At 42.2% G+C, this 19,776-nt stretch overlaps 1 protein-coding gene across 4 annotated transcripts in view; it reads left to right on the top strand.

Moving 5' to 3' along the window:
- The window catches only part of GRB10 (growth factor receptor bound protein 10), a 459,832-nt gene that overhangs the window by 179,989 nt on the left and 260,067 nt on the right, over positions 1–19,776 (top strand). For all 4 annotated transcript variants that reach the window (XM_033930513.1, XM_033930516.1, XM_033930517.1 and 1 more), the window contains exon 3: positions 10,718–10,808. In XM_033930513.1, coding sequence (XP_033786404.1) covers positions 10,718–10,808 — 91 coding nt within the window. The remainder of the gene's footprint in view (positions 1–10,717; positions 10,809–19,776) is intronic.

Genomic DNA, 19,776 nt, shown 5'->3' with positions numbered 1-19,776 from the left:
CACCCCCGCCTCTTTGTAATATATTTCTTGGCAGCTGATTTTTGGTAATAAAATCTGTGAGAATTTGGCCCTGTAGTGGCAGGTGCATCTCTGGCAGCTGGGAAAGAATATGTATATTATGAAAAGTAGTCTGGCAAATTAGTTTAAAACTAAGTTATATTTGTCAGCTGCCATGTTGTCCTTTATTTAACCTTGCTGGGGGACTTTAGCAGTTTTCCTTTGCTGTTTGTTCCTGCCTTCAGTCTTCCTGCACTTGCTAATTCTGCCCTTTAGTTATAAGAGCTCATCAGGATACAACTGTTGTATTCTTGGAAGTGGCTCTGTTTATGCCAGCATTGTTGTCAAATTCTAGAGGTGTAATAGCTGTAAAAAATTAATGGGTGCAAGATGCAATCAAATACAGGAAAGTGCCTTTCTAACCAAGATCTACAGTATAGTTAAGGTAAAATTATTTGACAGTGAGAGCAGATGTGCTTCTAAATCCATTTTTGTTCTGGAAATTAACAAGAACTTGATGAAATGCTAAGTTTAAGTGGACTGTGTTTGGGACAGAATATTTTTCCAGTGACACAAAATATGCATGACCTTTTTGGCCTTGAGACTCCTGATCATGGTTCTGGTGAGCAAATAATGCTGCCCAATTCAGAGGAAAAAATTTTGATTTGATTTTGGCCTATTGAATCGATTTTGATTTCGTTTGATTCAATTTGCTTTTCCTGCCCAATTGGGCATTTTTTTTTTTTTTTTTCAAACATCCTAGCAGGTTTATTTTGTAGCCTTTTTCATCCTCCCAACCCCCCTTTGCCCCTCTCCAACCCCATGTCAACTTTTCCCCTTTCTTTTAGGCAGGGGTGTCCAATGTCGGTCCTCGAGGGCCGCAATCCAGTCGGGTTTTCAGGATTTCCCCAATGAATATGCATTGAAAGCAGTGCATGCACATAGATCTCATGCATATTCATTGGGGAAATCCTGAAAACCCGACTGGATTGCGGCCCTCAAGGAGGGACTTTGAGACCCCTAACACCAGCTCTGTCGGGATACACATTTCAAATCTGACATATTGTAATCACAAAATAGAAGATAAAATTATTTTTTCTACCTTTTGTTGTCTCATTATTTTATTATTCAAATCATGTTGGTCCCGGGCTCTGGTTTCTGTTTCTTTTATATATATATATATATATATCTTTATTAATTTTTCAGTCTAAAAACCAGTACATAAAGGAATACATACCAGTAATTTGAAAAACAGCACTTACATCAATCAATAAATATATGAGAAACCATTTTCACCCCCTCCCACCTACCCTAATTTCAATGTATTCAATAAATCATACAACAGTATATGCATGTAATTAATAAACAAATCCAAATATAATATCCCTCTCCCTCCCACCCATCCCCCTTCCCTGGATATGCAAATCAAACCGGAAATAAGGGAATAAACTATTTAATTAAGATTGAAAAAACTGGTCAATGGACCCCACGTCAGTTTAAACAACTTATTATTACCCATTAGTTCAGAATTCATTTTCTCGTATTTATAACACAAGCGTAATGAATTCTACCAAAAACTGAAATTTAATCTGTCAAAATTCTTCCAATTTTCATGGCTACCCCAGTCATTATACCAAGTAATCTGCTTTTATGTCTATCTATTGGAGGTGTAGGAGATAACAATGTCCCACAGATTACCGCTTCATACGACAGCGGAACCGCAGTCTCCAGAATCAAATTAATATGTCCCCATATAGATTTCCAAAAATTGAGTATCAAAGGACAATAGAACAACAGATGATCCAGTGTTCCTATGTCTAAAGGACAGTGCCAGCATCTATTAGATTTTGAAATACTGTGATAAATCATTTTACCAGCCCTGCAAATTGATCAAACAGCTTTGACCAGGGCAAAATTTATCACCACATCACACTAACATTCCAAATCTCTACCCTGTCTGCCCAAAGGAGCACTGAGCTCCTTAGGGTACTCCTTTGTCGATGTGACTGTCAGTGTGCACAACCCAACACGTAATACCTCTGGCATGTGCCCTCTAAAGTAAAAGCTGCATGCCCCTCTGACATCACAAGGGGTGGAGCCAGCAGTCATTAAACAACACAATTGACTTCTCTGGAGGTTAAAGGCTGATTAGTAGCACCAGTCTAGTTCCACAGTGATGGTAAGGCACAACAACAGTATCAAGAACACAGAACAGGATTGGCATGTGTTAAGCATATAACCAATAGAGGGAATATAAATAATGACAGTCCACCATGTACACAGAACTATTTTAAATAAAACAATATTCCTACCTGAATATATGTAATAATATAAATAATGTGATGTGAGGTGCTCAGTGCCCATTCAACACTTGCATAAACAAATCATTCTGGGTGTCTACATCCCTCTTTTCCTGAGTTCAAATATGTTGTGTTAAAAAAAACCACACCAAAACCAAAAACAGTACAGAAATGGAGCTTTCACTCTGTATAAAAGATGAGATAACTCACGAATGTCAATGTTGTGCTTCCATAAGATTCTACATTCTGTCACAAACCCTCTGCAGCGGCGGGCTGTCGTGTGGCAAACACAAGGATTCTGGCATGTCCCCTCTAACCAGGGGTACCTTCAGGACTTTTCAGGTGGCTCTAGGCGACCGCCTAGGCCTATGAGAGATAAGGCAAGCAAAGAGTTTCCAAATATCACCAGTGAAACCAAGTTCTTCAAATAGGCATATGATGTTTATTCTGACCCAGAGGTCAAAAAGATGCAGCATAAAACAAAAATCACTTTTGCATTTCATTCAAAAATAAAGTCAATTGTAAAATAAAGATATCACAAAACAGCAAACTCCTGTAGTTGGTTATTCCTGGAATCATGTGCTCTGACTCAGGATTGCTTTACACTGGTGCTCACTTATAATTCAAACTTTCTCTCAGCATTAATATCAAAGGCATGTAACAGCAGATTTCAGCAGCCAAATAAAGTTTGAAATAAACCTTTGCTGTAAATCCAAATTAAACCAAACTCTTTAGGCAATATAGCTACAGCACACTCTTGCAACAGTTCAGCTTTTCCCTCAGCTCCCTAATTAGCTCCTCAGGAACGGGAGCCACGGCAGGATTTTCCAAAGTTCAAAACACCAACTTAAAGGTTCTATCTTGAGCTTCTTGTTCCCAAACTTGACTCTAAACCAATCCAATAGTTTAGGATTCAGGTAAGTATTATTCTTAAACTCAAAAATACTCATAAAGCCCAAACATATAACACATTCTTCAGGCTTGGTTTGCACAGCAGGAAAAACATAGGCAAAAGGGAAAAAAAACACAAATTTTTCCCAGTTACTCACTCCCTTCATTCAGTGTCCATACATTCTGTCTGGCTCTCTAGCATAGGGCCAGCTACTTGTACCTCCATGCTTTCCACACCATCTGGAATCTGGAAGTTTGAAGTGGGGAGGATTTCTTCCAAATCCTGCATGGGCCAATCTGGCACGGTTGTCTCTCCTGCTCTGCTCCACAGCTCCTCACCTGCCTTGGGCTGTGAGAGTGACTCACCCTGGTCACTCGCTCCTCCTCCTCTTCCTGCTGCTTGTCTCAGCCTGCTTTTAAACAGCTCAGAGCCAATCCCCTTCAGCCTGTAGCGGGGGATGGGCTTTGGCTCTAAAGCAGCTTTTCTCTGCCTGGGTTTATCTAATGCAGCTATATTCCTTGTGGCTTCTCTAACTGCCCTAAAGCCCGGAGGCTGCTGTTGCCAGTCTGCCTGCCTCTGCTCCAGATCACTACTGCTCTGATCATAGGGGCTAGGGAGGTCAGCCTCAAGTTGAGCGCCAGAATCAATCTGATCAGCTCTTCTGCACCCGATCCTATTAGGGACCGAACTAGTGCTGGTGCTGGGTTTGTCACAATTCTCAATAAATTAATATCTCTGCTGGACTTCTCTGCTACTTTTGCAGTATGGTCTTAGGGTGTGGGGTGGGTGTCTGGATGTTTGGGGGGTGTTGGAGGTTCCGGGGGGGAGGGTCAGAGGCTTGGGGAGGGGTGGCGGCAGGAGATAGTGGGCGGGCATCCCTCCTGCTGGTCAACTTCTTGCTGGGATACTTTCCAGGCAGGTATTGGGGGTTCAGGGTCCCCTGCCACAGCTGCTCAGCTGATTATGGAAGGGTTCTTCCCCCCCTGATCAGCTGAGCCAGCAGGCCTTCTTGAAGGCCTGCTGGCCCAGCTGATCGGGGATTCCCTAGCCATGATCAGCTGATGGCAAGGGATCCCTCGATTAGGCAGGCACGATTCTGTAACCAATGCCTTTGACATGGGCTCCAGTTGAAGAATTGGGTATTGGGGGGGGGGGGGGTGTTAGGTGGGGTTAGGCGTCTATCCGTTAGAGCAGGTGCGATTCTGTGTAGGACACTGATGTGTGATTCTCTGCCTGTTTTTGTAGCTCAGGTACCTAGCCTAATAACCTGAACACAATGAGATACAGCATTTCCAAGCTTAAAATGCCTTGTATGCACTCCCAATTATCAATCCAGAATACACAAAGGAACATTTCAAAAATCAAATGGGTTAGAGTGCCAGAATGGGGAGAACAGTGGCAGAATTTTTCTGAATGTAATAAACCTGTTTTCCACATTCATAAAGTTTGATGTGCAGTAAAGAAATTGATGGGCTAAGCTGTTAGATAAAGTTGGTCTAATCACATTGCCAAGAATATCTGCAATGTGATCTTACCCTCTTGTACCTTTTGGGCCTTATTCTTGAAACACGCGTCCCAATTTCAGGCACTGGTAGACATCCTACCTTCGTCTGGCAGCCAATCATGATGCAAAATGCCGCCCTACATTTAAGGCGTTTGTTCAGCGATATAGGATGTCAATGCATGATGTGACATGTGATCGGTGGCTACCTCTTAGGCATCCGCCGAGATCAGTGTCCTAAAGAGGATCCAGGCCCTTTGCATAGGATTCCCATGCCTACAGAACACTTATTTTATTTAGCAAATTTCTATTCCGCATCATCACTAATGGTTCTAAGAGGAGCACAGCTCATCACATACACAATAAAAACAAATGCCCCCACATAAAAATAGATCAAAATCAATAGTAAAACAATGCACCCAACCCAGAATAAATGTAAACAATAATAACTTCTCCTTAATTTACATCCCAAAAACTACATTTCACAGCTTCAGTCATTTCTATTTCAGATGTCATCGGCTACTTCATAAGTCATCAAGCTTCCAATTCACCCAAGTGCTCACAATATATGCTTATAATATCTTCAGCATTTGATTACCATGACCTCATTGCCACCACTCCCCACCCAATTATTTATGAAAGCGGGTAGAATTACGTGGGTATTTCCTCACTGGTCATGAAACTATTTAATGATATTAACTTTGTCGTTTATAGTTTATTGGTTTTTTTTAAACTTTATTTAGTTTTTAATGCCAACCATAAGTGCAATAAAATTTATATACAAATCAACCAAGCACTTATCAATCAGTATCTATACAAAAGATAAAAATTCCCTTCCCCATCATTACCATCAGGAATAATACCAAAACAAAAGATAACCCCCTCCCGCTCCCCCCCCCCCCCCCCGGATGTGTGGGTGAAAAACAATGGAAAATAAAGGACAACTATAGCAAATCTACAAAAGACGTCAATGGACCCCAAACTAATTTGAATATCTTATTATGCCCCAGCATGTAAGCATTCATTTTCTCATACTTATAAGTTAAACATAAGCTCACCCACCAAAAAGGAAAACTAAGGTGATCCCAATTCTTCAATTATGTTGTTTTTGGTTATCTTGAAATTAATGCTGTTTTTAGCAATTTTAGCAAAGATATTTTTATGGTTCAAAAAACCTGTTGTATTTATCTTAGAGCTATTGTACTGCTTATGGATATTTAAATGTCTTGCATGTTCATTTTTCTACCTCTCTTCCAGGATATAGATCTTTATATATGTCCCTATATACTTTGCTGAAATCAGTCAACCAGCTTAGCAGCTCAATTGCTAGACTGTACACCAGTGGTCTCAAACTCAAACCCTTTGCAGGGCCACATTTTGGATTTGTAGGTACTTGGAGGGCCTCAGAAAAAATAGTTAATATCTTATTAAAGAAATGACAATTTTGCATGAGGTAAAAAGATTTATAGTTTATAAATCTTTCCTTTTGGCTAAGTCTTAATAATAATATTGTCATTTATAGCTAAAGAGACATATGATCAAGAAACTGTTTTATTTTACTTTTGTGATTATGATAAACATACAGAGAGCCTCAAAATAGTACCCGACGGGCCGCATGTGGCCCCCGGGCCGCGTGTTTGAGACCACTGCTGTACACTGACTTTCCTCCTGGACATCTTTTAATGCACTCATGTGTTCTTCCAGCTTTTTTCATCACCTTATCTACCCATTTGGCTACTCTGATTTTCAGCCACCACTACCCCAGGGCCCTGCTGTTTTCATGCACAGAATGTCACCTCCTGTACACATTGTTTCCTTTAGTTCTTAAAATACCAAATGCTTTTTAGCAATAAATCTTAGCTGCCAAACTCAATCATTCCTCAAGCTTTGCTAGATGCATGGTTTCTACACTTTCCAGGGTGCCTTCTCTGTGGTACATATTGTATCGTCTACAATAAGGCAAACCTTTCCTGCCAGTTGCGCCATAATATCACTTGCAAAAATATTGAAAACTGGATCAAAGTAACACTACTGATAACATCCCTAACACTGGAATGATCTCCATTTATGATTATCCTTCGTCACTGTTGGTTTCTGACCCAGTCAGTTCCTTTTGTGGCACCAGATCGACTGTTGGTCTAAGGGTGTTTCTTTTCCACCAGTCGGTCAAAGTTTTTTCCATTTGTGACTTCAGAATTTTGATTTTTTTTTTTTACTGAACTACAAGACATTCTGATCCCTGATACAGATGGAAATGCTGAAACATGGCCCATGTTGGGTCCATCATTAACCCCCCTTTTTACAAAACCGTAGTGTGTTGTTGGTTTTTTTTTGTGCTGGCCGCAATGGCAATAGCTCCGATGCTCATATAATTTCTGTGAGCGTCAGAGCTGTTACCACCATAGCTGGCACAAAAAACTACATTACAGTTTTGTAAAAGAGGGGGGTAAAGTAGGATTACCCGGATCTTGAAGGCTCTTTGTGCTTTTCTTGTGTTCCTTTGTGGTTTATACTTTGAATCTCTCTTCTTGTCTATGATTTTTACTTGATTATGATTTTTACCTGAAACTGTCAGATGCCTTTCTGAAATCCAAGTATGCCACCACACCTACTGCTCTCCTCTGATCCAGCTATTTGGTCACTCAGTTAAAAAGATAGATTGGCCCTCTTCCTCCTCCCTCCCTCTTCCCCAGGCATGCAGCAGGCAGGCCCCGGCCTCTTCTTCCTCAGCCCCTAGGCAGGCGACAGGCAGGTCCTGGTCCTCTTTCTCCTCCCCTACACCCCTTGCGCGTACTGGTTTTTTTTAACATCTGGACGCGGCGTCTTGCTGAGAGCGGCGCACCAGGCTGGCAACCTGGTGCGTTGCTATGCGAGAGAATGGAAGAGGAGGCAGCCGGCAGTTCTCAGAGGAAGCGGCGGGATTCAGGCAGCCAGCCAGCCTTGTGCACCATGTCCAGCGAGGGAGGACGGCCGCATTAGAATAAGGTAACAGGGGTGGGGGTAGTGGTGCGCTTTGGGTATTCGCTCCATAAGACGCATCCTAATTTCCACCCACTTTTGGGGTGAAAAAAAGTGCGTCTAATGGAGCGAATAATATGGTATGTCTGTCAATTACTATTTATACCTACTAGCACTGTATAAATATCTGTGTAAGTTAATTTTGTTGGATGTGGAATTGCAATTTACAAGGACGGCACAAACACCAGGGCAGATTGTATAAAAACTCCAAGCCAGGATTTTATTTTTACTCTCCCTTCCCCAACCCTATGCTCATACAGAAGGATCCTGGCAGCCAGCCTACAGCAACATAATAAAGACTAAGCATGGGGCCTTGGGAACATTCCGAGGTCCTATACTTATTTTTTTTTTAAAATTTGTCTTTATTCAGCTACAGGGTAGTAGCAGTCTTTATACACATGCCACTGGTGCTCCTCACTTCTGACTCTCAGCAGCACTCATCCCACTGTGGCATACCCAGAGGTCCAATAGGGCATTTCGTTCCAGGAGTCACATTTATACACCAATATACTGTACAATTGCATTTTTCAATTGAATTCTTGATTCTGTACTTTCTATTGAACAGTGGATGCCTACAAATTGAGTAGCCATCAGGTTAAAAAAAAAAAAAAGAAGCAGCTTTTGTTTCAATCATACAGTTGTTAATGCAGTGTAGCACAGACAGAAGCTTTTAGTGGAATGTTTGGGAAGGTGCAAGTTGCCTAAGGATATGAAGTGCCACCCTCTTCATGTTTAGGTTTGTATAACCGTTGAAAGAAAGGGAGCAAATCTCACTACTGTATACAATATAGTTGAATAGTCAGCACTTTTGAGGAAAAATAAAATACGGGCCAGTTGAGTAGTTCTGGGGATGAATGGTTAATGGGTTCATTTAATTGGCGTAGGGAGAGTTCCCAAAGACTAGAGACATTGTGTGATCAACTATAGATAAGGGGTTTAACTGAATCTGATCTTTGATGGTCTCCCTTTGTGTGCAGGGAACTTCTGCCGATGGTCTGACTGTAGCTTCAAGTGATTAATGTGTAGAGGTCACATAGCCTTACCAGGTCAGAGCACAGAGAAGAAAATGGGCTGAAATTTCAGCTGGGTTGTAAAGAGGGTCAAATGTGGAAAATTACAGGATTTGAGACTATTCTAGGTGAGAAAAAGTGAACTTGGAGAAATACAGGAAGTAAAAAAAACCCCCCAAAACAATCCCCCCCCCAACACACACACACACACACACACACACACACACACACACACACTTAGAAGACTATAGACGGAGAATACGAAATCTACTACAATAATGTTTATGAAAAGTGCTCATTGTCGGAAAATGGTGTGTAGAAGTTATGATACTTACACTGAAAAATAACTTGGGAGTTGTAACAAAAATGAAGCCCTCTAGATGACTGTTCATCCTTCACATACATAGTAACATAGAGGATGACAGCAGATAAAGACTTGTGTGGTCCATCCAGTCTGCCTAACAGTCACATTAATTTTTGAGGCAATGTTAAACCTACAATCCAGTAATTCATTTTACTTGCTAAGTTCCACTCTAAGATGTTATTCCCCTCTCCCCTGAGATAGGCAAGATCTGTATGTTGTAAAAATGTGCTTTCTTGCTTCTGATATTGCTGTACACTGGACACAGGGCGTAGAAGTCCACCTGACATCGGCCACGCTGCCCCACTGCTGGAAACATTGTCCAAGCTAATTCCAGCCTATCTCGATCTGTCTTGCCACATACTGGACCCAGACTGTAGAAGTCTGTCCGGCATCGTCTTTACTGCTGGGGCTGCCATTTACAGTAAGCATCACTCCTGCTCCTCACAATGAAGTTATAGCTCTACCTCTTTTTATTCAGGGATTCTTTTGTGTCTATCCAACATATTTTTGAACTCGGTTACTGGTTTTGCCTCTTCAATCTCTCCAGGGAGGGTATTTTGGGCATCTCTCTCTGTGAAAAAGTATTTCCTGATGTTCCTCCTGAGCCTACTACCCCACAATCTCATCTTATGTCCTCTAATGTTAACCGTTTCTCCATGGTACTACTCCAAAGGGTCCAGAGAAGAGCGACTAAAATGGTTAAGGGGTTGGAGGAGATGCCATACAGTGAGAGATTGGAGAAACTGGGCCTCTTCTCCCTTGAAAAGAGGAGACTGAGAGGGGACATGATCGAAACATTCAAGATATTGAAGGGAATAGACTTAGTAGATAAAGACAGATTGTTCACCCTCTCCAAGATAGGGAGAACGAGAGGGCACTCCCTAAAGCTGAAAGGGGATAGATTCCATACAAACGTAAGGAAGTTCTTCTTCACCCAGAGAGTGGTAGACAACTGGAACGCTCTTCCGCTTGTCTCGGATCTTGTAATCCATTTAATTGAGTTCTAATTGAGGACTAACAATTGTAAAATCAAGAAAGACTAAACCCTTCTCAGAACTACAAAGCTCACAGTGTCGTGCATTATAAATACTGAGTGTAATGTTAACCTCCTCAGAGGTGGTGTTCACTTAATGAAAAATAGCTTTGAAGTGGACCAAATTTTGGGCCCCTTTTACCAAAGTGGTCTTATTGTGCCCTTTCATGGGTCTTCCCTGCATGTTAAAGCCATTTTTACCACTAGGGTAAAATGGCTGAAGTTTTTTTCTACTCATTAAATGAATGGCCACATGCTAATTTTGCTATTATCATGTGCTCTCCTACTACCACCTATTATGTAGGTAGTAAGGCTCATGCGCTAAGTACGTGCCAATCGGTTAGCACACAGCAATATAGCTGTGCTAACTGATTAGTATCTTTTCAGCACATGGGTAGCGTGTACATCTCAAAACTCCTGCTCAGCACACCCTTTGCCAGTTTTTGCTGTGGTAAGCATGCATTTATTCTTGCTTCAACTTTGTAAAGAGGCTCTTAATGTTTCTCAGGTGTTTTGTTTGTTTGGTTTTTTTTGCCTTGGTTAATGAAAATACATTCATCTTCTGGTTCTCTGTTCATGGTTTTATTTCTTTCTACTTGTAGGGTAGTGTAAATCAGACTTCAGCTCGCACACGGAGAGAGTTAGTGGAATCTGGCTATCAAGAACCATCCAAACGTATTTCCTTGATCCAAGGTAAGGAAAGGGAAGATAGCAGCAGAGATGCGCCAGTGGCTGATGGGGAAGCTTCTGGGGTACTTATGCTTGCTGGGCAAAATGGAGAGAAAATGTATATTTTTGGTATCTGATCATTGGTATGCTTTAGCGTGCATTTTGCCTTTTTAGCCCATCTTTGAATATTTAGTACACCGTAAAATGATTTTATATATAACAATTTTTTTGAAAGAATCAATATAATAGGATAATACAGAAATACATTCAATACAATAAGAATAATAATAATAATATTTCATGCAAATTTATATCATTCTTTCAAATTAAATTTCCATATGATATAATGATTTAATGCACATTGATACATGCTAATCAAGGAATTAATTATTTTAAATAACTTCCCTTAGTTTTATTTCACACACTTAACATGGGTTACTCTTGAGTAGATGTTTTACTGTTCTCATTGCATTGTGCTGAAAAGCACAAGTTGGTAGTAAAGTAACATTACATTACATTAGAGATTTCTATTCCGCCATTACCTTGCGGTTCAAGGCGGATTACAAAAGAGTTATAAATGGTGGGTTACAATGGAAGATCATTGGTCATTTCTAGAGAAGGTAAGAGTAGATCAGGTAGTATCTGTGTGGCAGGAAGAAGGAGGGAGGAAGGAAGGTATTGGTGATGTTAGGACTGTTTCAGGAATTTCTTGAAGAGTATAGTTTTTGTTTCTTTTCTGAACATCTTGTAGTCTGGGGTAGTTATCAGTAGATTGGAGATCTGGTTATCTAGTTTTGCTGCTTGGGTGGTTAGGAGGCCATTGTATAGTTTTTTTTTCCGTTTAACTTCTTTGATTGGGGGGGGTGTGAATGGGGTGTGTGTTTTTCTAGTCTGGTTAATGTAGTTTGGATGAGGCGGTTGTTCAGGTAGGTTGGGCTGTCCGCATCTGGAGTACTGCGTCCAATACTGGTCGCCGTACCTTAAGAAGGATATGGCGATTCTCGAGAGGGTTCAGAGGAGAGTGACACGTTTGATAAAGGGTATGGGAAACCTTTCATACATTGAAAGACTGGAAAAACTGGGGCTCTTTTCCCTGGAGAAGAGGAGAATTAGAGGGGATATGATACTTACAAGATCATGAAGGGCATAGAGAAAGTAGAGAGGGACAGATTCTTCAAACTTTCAAAAACTACAAGAACAAGAGGGCATTTGGAAAAGCTGAAAGGGAACAGATTCAAAACCAATGCTAGGAAGTTTTTTTTCACCCAGCGGGTGGTGGACACCTGGAATGGGCTTCCAGAGGGCGTGATAGGACAGAGTATGGTATTGGGGTTTAAGAAGGAATTGGATAATATTCTGAGGGAAAAGGGGATAGAGGGGTATAGATTGAGGACTACTACACAGGTCCTGGACCTGTTGGGCCGTCGCACGAGCGGACTTCTGGGCACGATGGACCTCTGGTCTGACTCAGCAGAGGCAGTTCTTATGTTCTTAAATAGCATACAGTAGAATTTAAATAATATTCTTTCTTGGATTGGTAGCCAGTGTGAGTTGATGTATGCTTCTGTAATATGGTCGTGTTTCCTCAATGAGTAAACGAGTCTCGGAGCTGTATTTTGGATTGTTTGTAGTTGTTTAGTCATGTAGCAGGGCAGGGGAGGTAGAGGATGTTGCAGTAATCTAGTAGACCTAGTATTAGGGATTGTACTATGAGCTGAAATTTTGTTCTTTCAAAGAATTTTCAGATTTGCCTTAGGTTTCTCATAACTGCGAAAGATTTCTGAATTGTTTTATTTATTTGCGGTTGCATGGTACATCTTAATTCTAGCCCACCTTGATAACCATACCCCTATAAGTCTAAAGATATCTAAAAATGAACAGAAAATATTTTCTAAACACAACCCTTCCCCCTTACCTTTTTAACTTTGGAACGAGCAGCCACCAACTTGCTCTATCAGATGTCACTTCTAATAACTATGCGGTTTACAAAATTACATGCATACATATTACCGTATTTCCCCTATACATAGATTTTACTAACATGAATACTGGGTGCGGCTTCCTTATATGGGGCGGCCTATCTAAAGGCATCCCCCCTGTAAATCATCCCCCCCCCAAATATCTTTTAAAATTACTCCCTCATCGGTAAATAGCTCCCTCGCTGGACGGCTGCCTCCTCCAATGTCGCGGCCAGTAGTGCAGGGCAGGAGTGATCTTTTCGGCATCTTTCCTTGCCCCGCGCTGCTTCTTGAATGGTTGCCGTCAGTTCTCGTGAGTCTGCATTGCGGTGGACCATTTAGTGGAAGCAAAAAACAGGATAAAGAACTGTGGTGAGCAGAAATAGGAGAAGCAAGACTCTGAGAGTTGGGGAAAACGCAGGAGGCAGAGAAATGTCAGAAATAAATCTGCCTCTGTACAAATAGCTTATGCAGACAGTTTTTAATTTAGACACAGACATAAGAATTGCCAGACTGAATCAACTAAAGATCTGGCAAGGTTCCATGCTGCTGACCCTGGGGATAAACAAAGGCTTTCCCTGGGCCTATCTTTAATAGCAGTTTATAAACTTTTCCTCCAGGAATTTGTCCAGACCCTTTAAAAAAAAAACAACAAAAACCAGCTAACACTAACTGCTTTTACCACATCTGGCAACAAGTTCAGAGCTAAATTATTTGTTGAATGAAAAAATATTTTCTTTTATTTATTTTGCTCTTATTTTTCATCTTTCATGAAAATGATAATCGACCTGATTGCTCTGTGAGGTCTTTGCTAGGACACCGGACATGGTTTTTGAAAGAATTACACTCCCTGTTTTGTTCTTAAACAATTAGGCAAGCCTCAAGGGGACCACCCTGTGGCTCAGAGACCCACCTTGAGCCCTCACACAAGATGAAGTGGGCTTACACCTGGGCAGAACTCCTCCCTTTATATCTGCTTCTGTGGTACTATTGCTGTCTAGTAAAAGGGAAGAGGGGTGTGTGTGAGAATGCGTCTATTTCAGAGCATCAGAAAAAGAAGCTGGAAGCTTTTCAAGAGCACCTTTTTTTCAGAGGTTGTGAAGTTGTTCCATTCCTACCGGAGTGTTTGCAGCTGGCTGATAGAAGTTTAATGGAAAATCTTTGTCGTCACAAGTGCCAGGTGGGAATAAGTTCTAAAAATTAAAAATGAAGATTTAAAGGAAACACACCATGCTCCATTTTCACCCTCCCCCCTCTTTTTTTTTTTTTTTTTTCCTTTCACAGAGAGAGAGGAGAGAGATTGTAGAGTTGAAAAATGTATGCAGGCTTTTTCTTTTTCTCTTCTGCAAAAAATTGACTATTTTGCAAACAACCGCTTCTGTGTTTGTGAATAGTGAAAGCATTCAATAAAAACTGCCAAAATAGTTTTTCCACAGTGGTTCAGTCCCTTTATTTTTGCTATTTTTGGTTTCTGAAAAAAAAAAAATAATGGCTTTCTCCTGTAGTGTTCTTGGGGACTTGAGTGAAACCAGATGTGTGCTCAAGGATGATAGATGTGCATTTCGAACTCAGCTGAAGGAAATGTAAGAGAGCTTTTTTGTATATGAGGACATGGTGTAGTTCAGGGCTCAGATATGTTCTAGTTGCTACAGCCAGTCACGTTTTCAGGGTACCCACAGTTAATATGGCAGAGATAAAAACACCTTTTTTTCTGTCATAATTTTAGGTGCTGCTGATAGGGTATACTAACTGGTAAGTTGCTTAGTAAGGGAAGTGCGTGAGTTTTGTCACTGTCCCTGTCCTATTCCTGTAAACTCTGCCTTAACCGTACAAGCTTCAAACACTTATAATTTTAAAATGTTTGAGGCTTGTGCAGATGAGGATGGAGCTTGCAGGAATGGAACAGGGACAGGAAAAGAACTCGCCGGGATGGGAAAATGAGTTCCTGCGGGGACGGGGAATAATGCGTCCCCTGTGTCATTCTCTAAATCACATCACTATCACTGCTAGCTGCCCAAAGTTTTTAAATTGCAGCGCTGGAGAAGGTACTGGGGGCAGGGGAGACTTACAAAAGCCATGCCTTACTCTGGGGTGGGGGTTGGATTGGAGAGAGTCAGTCCAAAACCCAGACAAGCACGCTCCAGTCCAGTAAACTGTCCAGCCACCTGGACAGTCCTCTAAAAAGAGGGCATGTCCAGGCAAATTTGGATGTCTGGTAACCCTATGCTTACCTGGATCAACAGGTACTACAAGAGTCATGACATCAGAAAATATGATTTTGGATATCACACTGGTGTCAGAAGTTCCGTATCAATAATAAACAAGGGGCATAGCATTGAGTGAGCCCGTGAAAATGCCCAGGGCTTTGCCCAGTGGTAGGGGCTGCCTGCTGCTCTCAGCTAGTCATCCCGCTTGTCACCTCTGCTTCTGATACCTACCTATCTCCCCCTCCCAACCAGATGCCCAATATCACTCCTTTCTTCTTGTGTGTGGGTTGGCATCAGCCTGTGGCCTTCCAGAGTATTTATTTATTTATTCAATTTTCTATACCGTTTTCCCAATGGAGCTCAGAACGGTTTACATTAATTTATTCAGGTACTCAAGCATTTTTCCCTATCTGTCCAGGCAGGCTCACAATCTATCTAATGTACCTGGGGCAATGGGGGGATTAAGTGACTTGCCCAGGGTCACAAGGAGCAGCATGGGTTTGAACCCCCAACCTCAGGGTGCTGAGGCTGTAGCTTTAACCACTGCGCCACACACTCCCCTCCAGTACCAGCAGTTGACCGGCAGAGACAGATGTAAACACTTCTACCTGCACCCAATCCCTCCAGAGCCTGTCCTCTGCCACTTCTGCCGACAGTGGGCTACAGGATGATATGGACCCCGCAGGAATGGTAGGAGAAATGAGGGACCAATGAGAAAGTGTGTGGGGGGGGGGGGGGGGGGAGAGCAGAAAAGTGCTGGGCTTGCGCTGGTGGAGGGAGCAGCAAAAAGAAATGTTGGGCCTGCATGAGAATAGGAGTGGATTGGGTGGGAGAGAGAGAGACTGGATTTCTGGGGAAATGGAGGGAAGATAGAGACTGAGACCAAAAAGGGGAGGAAGAGAAGGTGAGAGATACTTTCCCTGGGATGGGGGAGGGGGGTCAGGGGTATAAGGTGCAGGAGTAAAGGAAGAGCGGGGAAAGCTGGATATGGGAGGGCCAGAGACACAGGTGAGATGTGGGGCATGCAGGGAGCATAGGGAAAGGGAACAAAGGGGCAATGCTGACTGGGGGTGGGGGGTGGGAGGGAAGGTGGATGGTGACATAAAGAAGAAATGTGAAAAGGACAGAAGACCCTGAAAAGTTATGAAAAACTTGAAGACCCACAGAGACGAAGGCAATACTCAGACAAAAAAAAAAGTAGACCAATGATTTTCTGACTGTATTAATTGGAATCGTATATCAGCTTTGGGCAATTTACATCTCTATCTTGCATTTCAGTTTCTATTACTATGACTGCGTTTTCTAGAATGTGTTTGCTTTTGTACAGTTTATCGGAGTTCCGAATGGAGTAAATGCCCGCCCCCTCCCCCCTCCCTTGGGAGATTGTGTTATAGGGGGCCCATCTTAATTTTTCTGTCCTAGCTATGCCTCTGAGCGACAGGGCTGATGCAAGTTTCTCAAGCATCTTAATGCTCTCAAATAAGTAAATATGTCCCTCCCACAATACCCTCTGCTTGTTGTGATCCTGCAAAAAGGAGCGCCCTCATGTCGGCAGTAACCTTTGTACTATATTACATCTTTCTGACAACAATCCAGAACATGTCATTTCATATGCAGCCAGTAAACCCAAGGCAACAATTAAACATCTTCTACTTTATATACACCCTGACAAAATCAATAACAGCTACCAGCAGAGTTTCAGCAATACCCTGATTGGTTTGCATGTAAATCTATTGATTTTCAGCAAAATTCCACCTCATTACCTCCTCTTTAAATAAATTTTTAAAAAAAGTATTTTACTTACTGGTATGTCTATCTGTCCTATTTGTTTTTAAAGGTGCTATTAAATACCAAATCAGCTATGTCCAAGACTAAATGGTTGGGCTCATGAGTCACTGTGAGAGCCTCAGACTCCCTTTGCTACCTTGTAAAAATGTGTACCTTACCTCTCTGTTAAGATTACCACTGTCTATCACTAGTGACGCTAAGGTAATCAGTAGGAGATTCTAGATGCATCCAATTTCAACCATTGGGACTTGTCACTGTACAATATTCTGTAGACCAGGGGTGCCTAACACGTCAGTCGTGATCTACCGGTCGATCGCAAAGGCAGCGTAACTTGATCGTGGAGCCCTGCCTTTCAAAACTCGACTGTGCCTGAAGCTGTGTGTTAAGTAGTGCTGCCCGATTCAAATCGATTTGTTTTTTTTTTTCAAAATTGGGCTTGCCGATTCGTTCAGGTCTCCTAAAGTGGGAGTGGCAGTGCTGTCTCTTGCTGGCTGTCCACTGTCGCTGCTGCTCCTGCTTTAGGGGGCCCCCTCAGGTCAGTCAGGAAGTGCTGCAATGCATAGGCACTCTCTGTAGCGTCCTCCGGCTTCCCCATTAGCCTCCCGGTTTCACCTTCTGCTAATTAGGGCAGCCTGCAGAGGATTGCCATTGCCCACCCCTGACCCTGATGTCCTCCGTCTGCTGCGATCCCACCCCTGATGCCAGAGGAGGGCTGGGACCACGGCAGAGGGAACGTGCTAAGGAGGCCAACGGCAGCCTATTAAGGATCGATACAGCACCGGCGATCCTTTGCAGGCTGCCCTAATTAGCTGAAGGTGAGACCGGGAGGCCAGGGGGGAAGCTGAAGGATGCTACAAAGAGGGGGGAACATGCAGGCCTTCGTGGGGGGGGGGGGCCCTGGTGTAGAAGTACATGGAGGGAGGGAGGGGTCCAAAGAGACTTGCGTATGCCAGACTTGCGGGGCAGAGGGGGGAGGGAAAGAAATAATGGGTCTAAAAACAGAGAGATGGTGGACAATGGGATTTAGGGAGGGAAGGAACAGAAAGGGAGAGAAGTTGGACACAATGGATAGAGTCGGGGGGGGGGGGGGGGATAGAGATACTGGATAGGAGGATAGTTGGGAAGAGAAAGGGAGAGCTGGTAGACCCTGGGGTGGTGGGGAAGAAAATGACAAATGGGCAGGGGACCCTGGCATGTGACTTATCAGAAGATGCTTGTCGCAGAGCCTAGAACCAACATGATTTGAATAATGACCAGACAACAAAAGATAGAAAAAAATAATTTTATTTTCTGTTTTGTGATTACAATGTGTCAGATTTGAAATGTGTATCCTTTCAGAGCTGGTGTTAGACCTTGAATGTGAGCTAGGATTTAACAGAGAGAGGAAAAGTCTTTTTGTTTATTTTGTTACACCACAACACCAGTGTGGGTAGGAAAGGGCAAAGTGGGTGGGGTGGGTGAAGAGGCTATAAAATAAACCTACTAGGGTGTTTGAAAAAATACCCAATTGGACAGGAAAATCGAATCGAAAAATCAATTCAATAGGCTGAATTGAATCGAAGGGATTTTTTCCCTGAATCGGGCAGCACCTTTGAAATACCCCCCCCCCCCCCCAGCTCTGACCTCTCCCAATCATGAACCAAGCACGGCTCCAACTTTAGCAGTGATCCATTTTTTAAGAAAACAGTCACTGCCATCCTCAATGTCCCACTAACTCATCTCTACCACAAGGGCACCAGCTGTCTCCAGCACGAACTCTCGCAAGAATTGCTAAGATAAACGTTGCCTACGAAAGTCATGAGAACTCTGAACAGGTGGTGAGCAACTAACAAATCTCTCAAGAACTGCAAAGAGATCGCACGGATCACCATCAAATATCGCGTGGGTTGGGTGACGCTATTCATCTTGTTTTCAAGCAGGCAGGGTGGAAGCAGTCACAAAGAATTGTATTCTGCCATACATGTTCATGAAAGGTAAACAATATACATTTTAAATATAAAGTACACTCGGTATATATAAATAAATATATGTTTAGCATTTTTATTGTTGGTAGATCATTTTGACTTGGTCATTTTAAAAGTAGCTCGCAAGCCAAAAAAGCGTGGGCACCCCTGCTCTAGACAGAAAAAATACTGCAAGAAGTTAACTCTATCTGGAATGACCTGATCTAGAAAGCTTGTATATGAACTTACATTTATTTTCATTACACAACTGCCAAGAAATGACTCAATAGTATTTTTTTTTAATTGTGAGGGGGTTAAATTAATTTGTAAGCACATTTGGAATATTTGAGAGAATATTTGAAATGGCTTTATGTCTCCCTAAGCAATCTTTAACATATCTTGTTTTAATGTATTCTTTCTGTAGCCAGCATAGCAAAACACTTTTAAAACATTGCGGAAGAGGTCTCTGAATTGTTGGTGTGTTTAGGTTTACCGTATTTGTGAGGTCTAAAGGTTGGGCTAAAAGCAAGTGCTGAACTTTGATAGAAAGAATCTAGAAAAGGGCATTCTAGAAATTACAGCAGCAGCGCTAGCGAATCCTTCATGACTCAGTTGACAGTTTCAAACCCAACCAGTTTTGATTTTTTTTTGATCTCATAAAGAGATTAGAAAGTGAGTGCTTTCAAACTCTAAACACTTAACTGTTATGAATCGGAATAAATCAGGGTGTGCTATGCAGATCTTTATCTGAACTGCATGCAGGCATCACATGGCAAGTAGAATTGCAGTATTGTTCTTGAGTATGGATAAAGGTTGTATATGAGCAAGTAAGCTGTTTAATTTGGCAGACCTCAGCTACTCCAGTACATCAAGCCCAAACTGGTTGTGCAAAGCTCACGCTCCAAAAGCATGAAGGGAGCCTGCAAAGTTATGCCAGCCTTTTCTGTTTCTCTATTGCATGGACTATGGAGGCCCAAAGATTCCAGCCTGAAATGCAGGAATTAAAATATTCAGTGGCTCTTATATGTGTTTGTTTGCTAAAACTTGATATACAGCTAAAGCATGCAGCAGTTCTATGTGGTTTGCAATTTTAAAA

Source organism: Geotrypetes seraphini, chromosome 2 (genome assembly GCF_902459505.1).
Source record: "Geotrypetes seraphini chromosome 2, aGeoSer1.1, whole genome shotgun sequence".
Lineage (NCBI taxonomy): Eukaryota > Metazoa > Chordata > Amphibia > Gymnophiona > Dermophiidae > Geotrypetes > Geotrypetes seraphini.
Note: the sequence above shows the minus strand (reverse complement) of the source record. Positions and strands in the feature narration are given on the sequence as shown.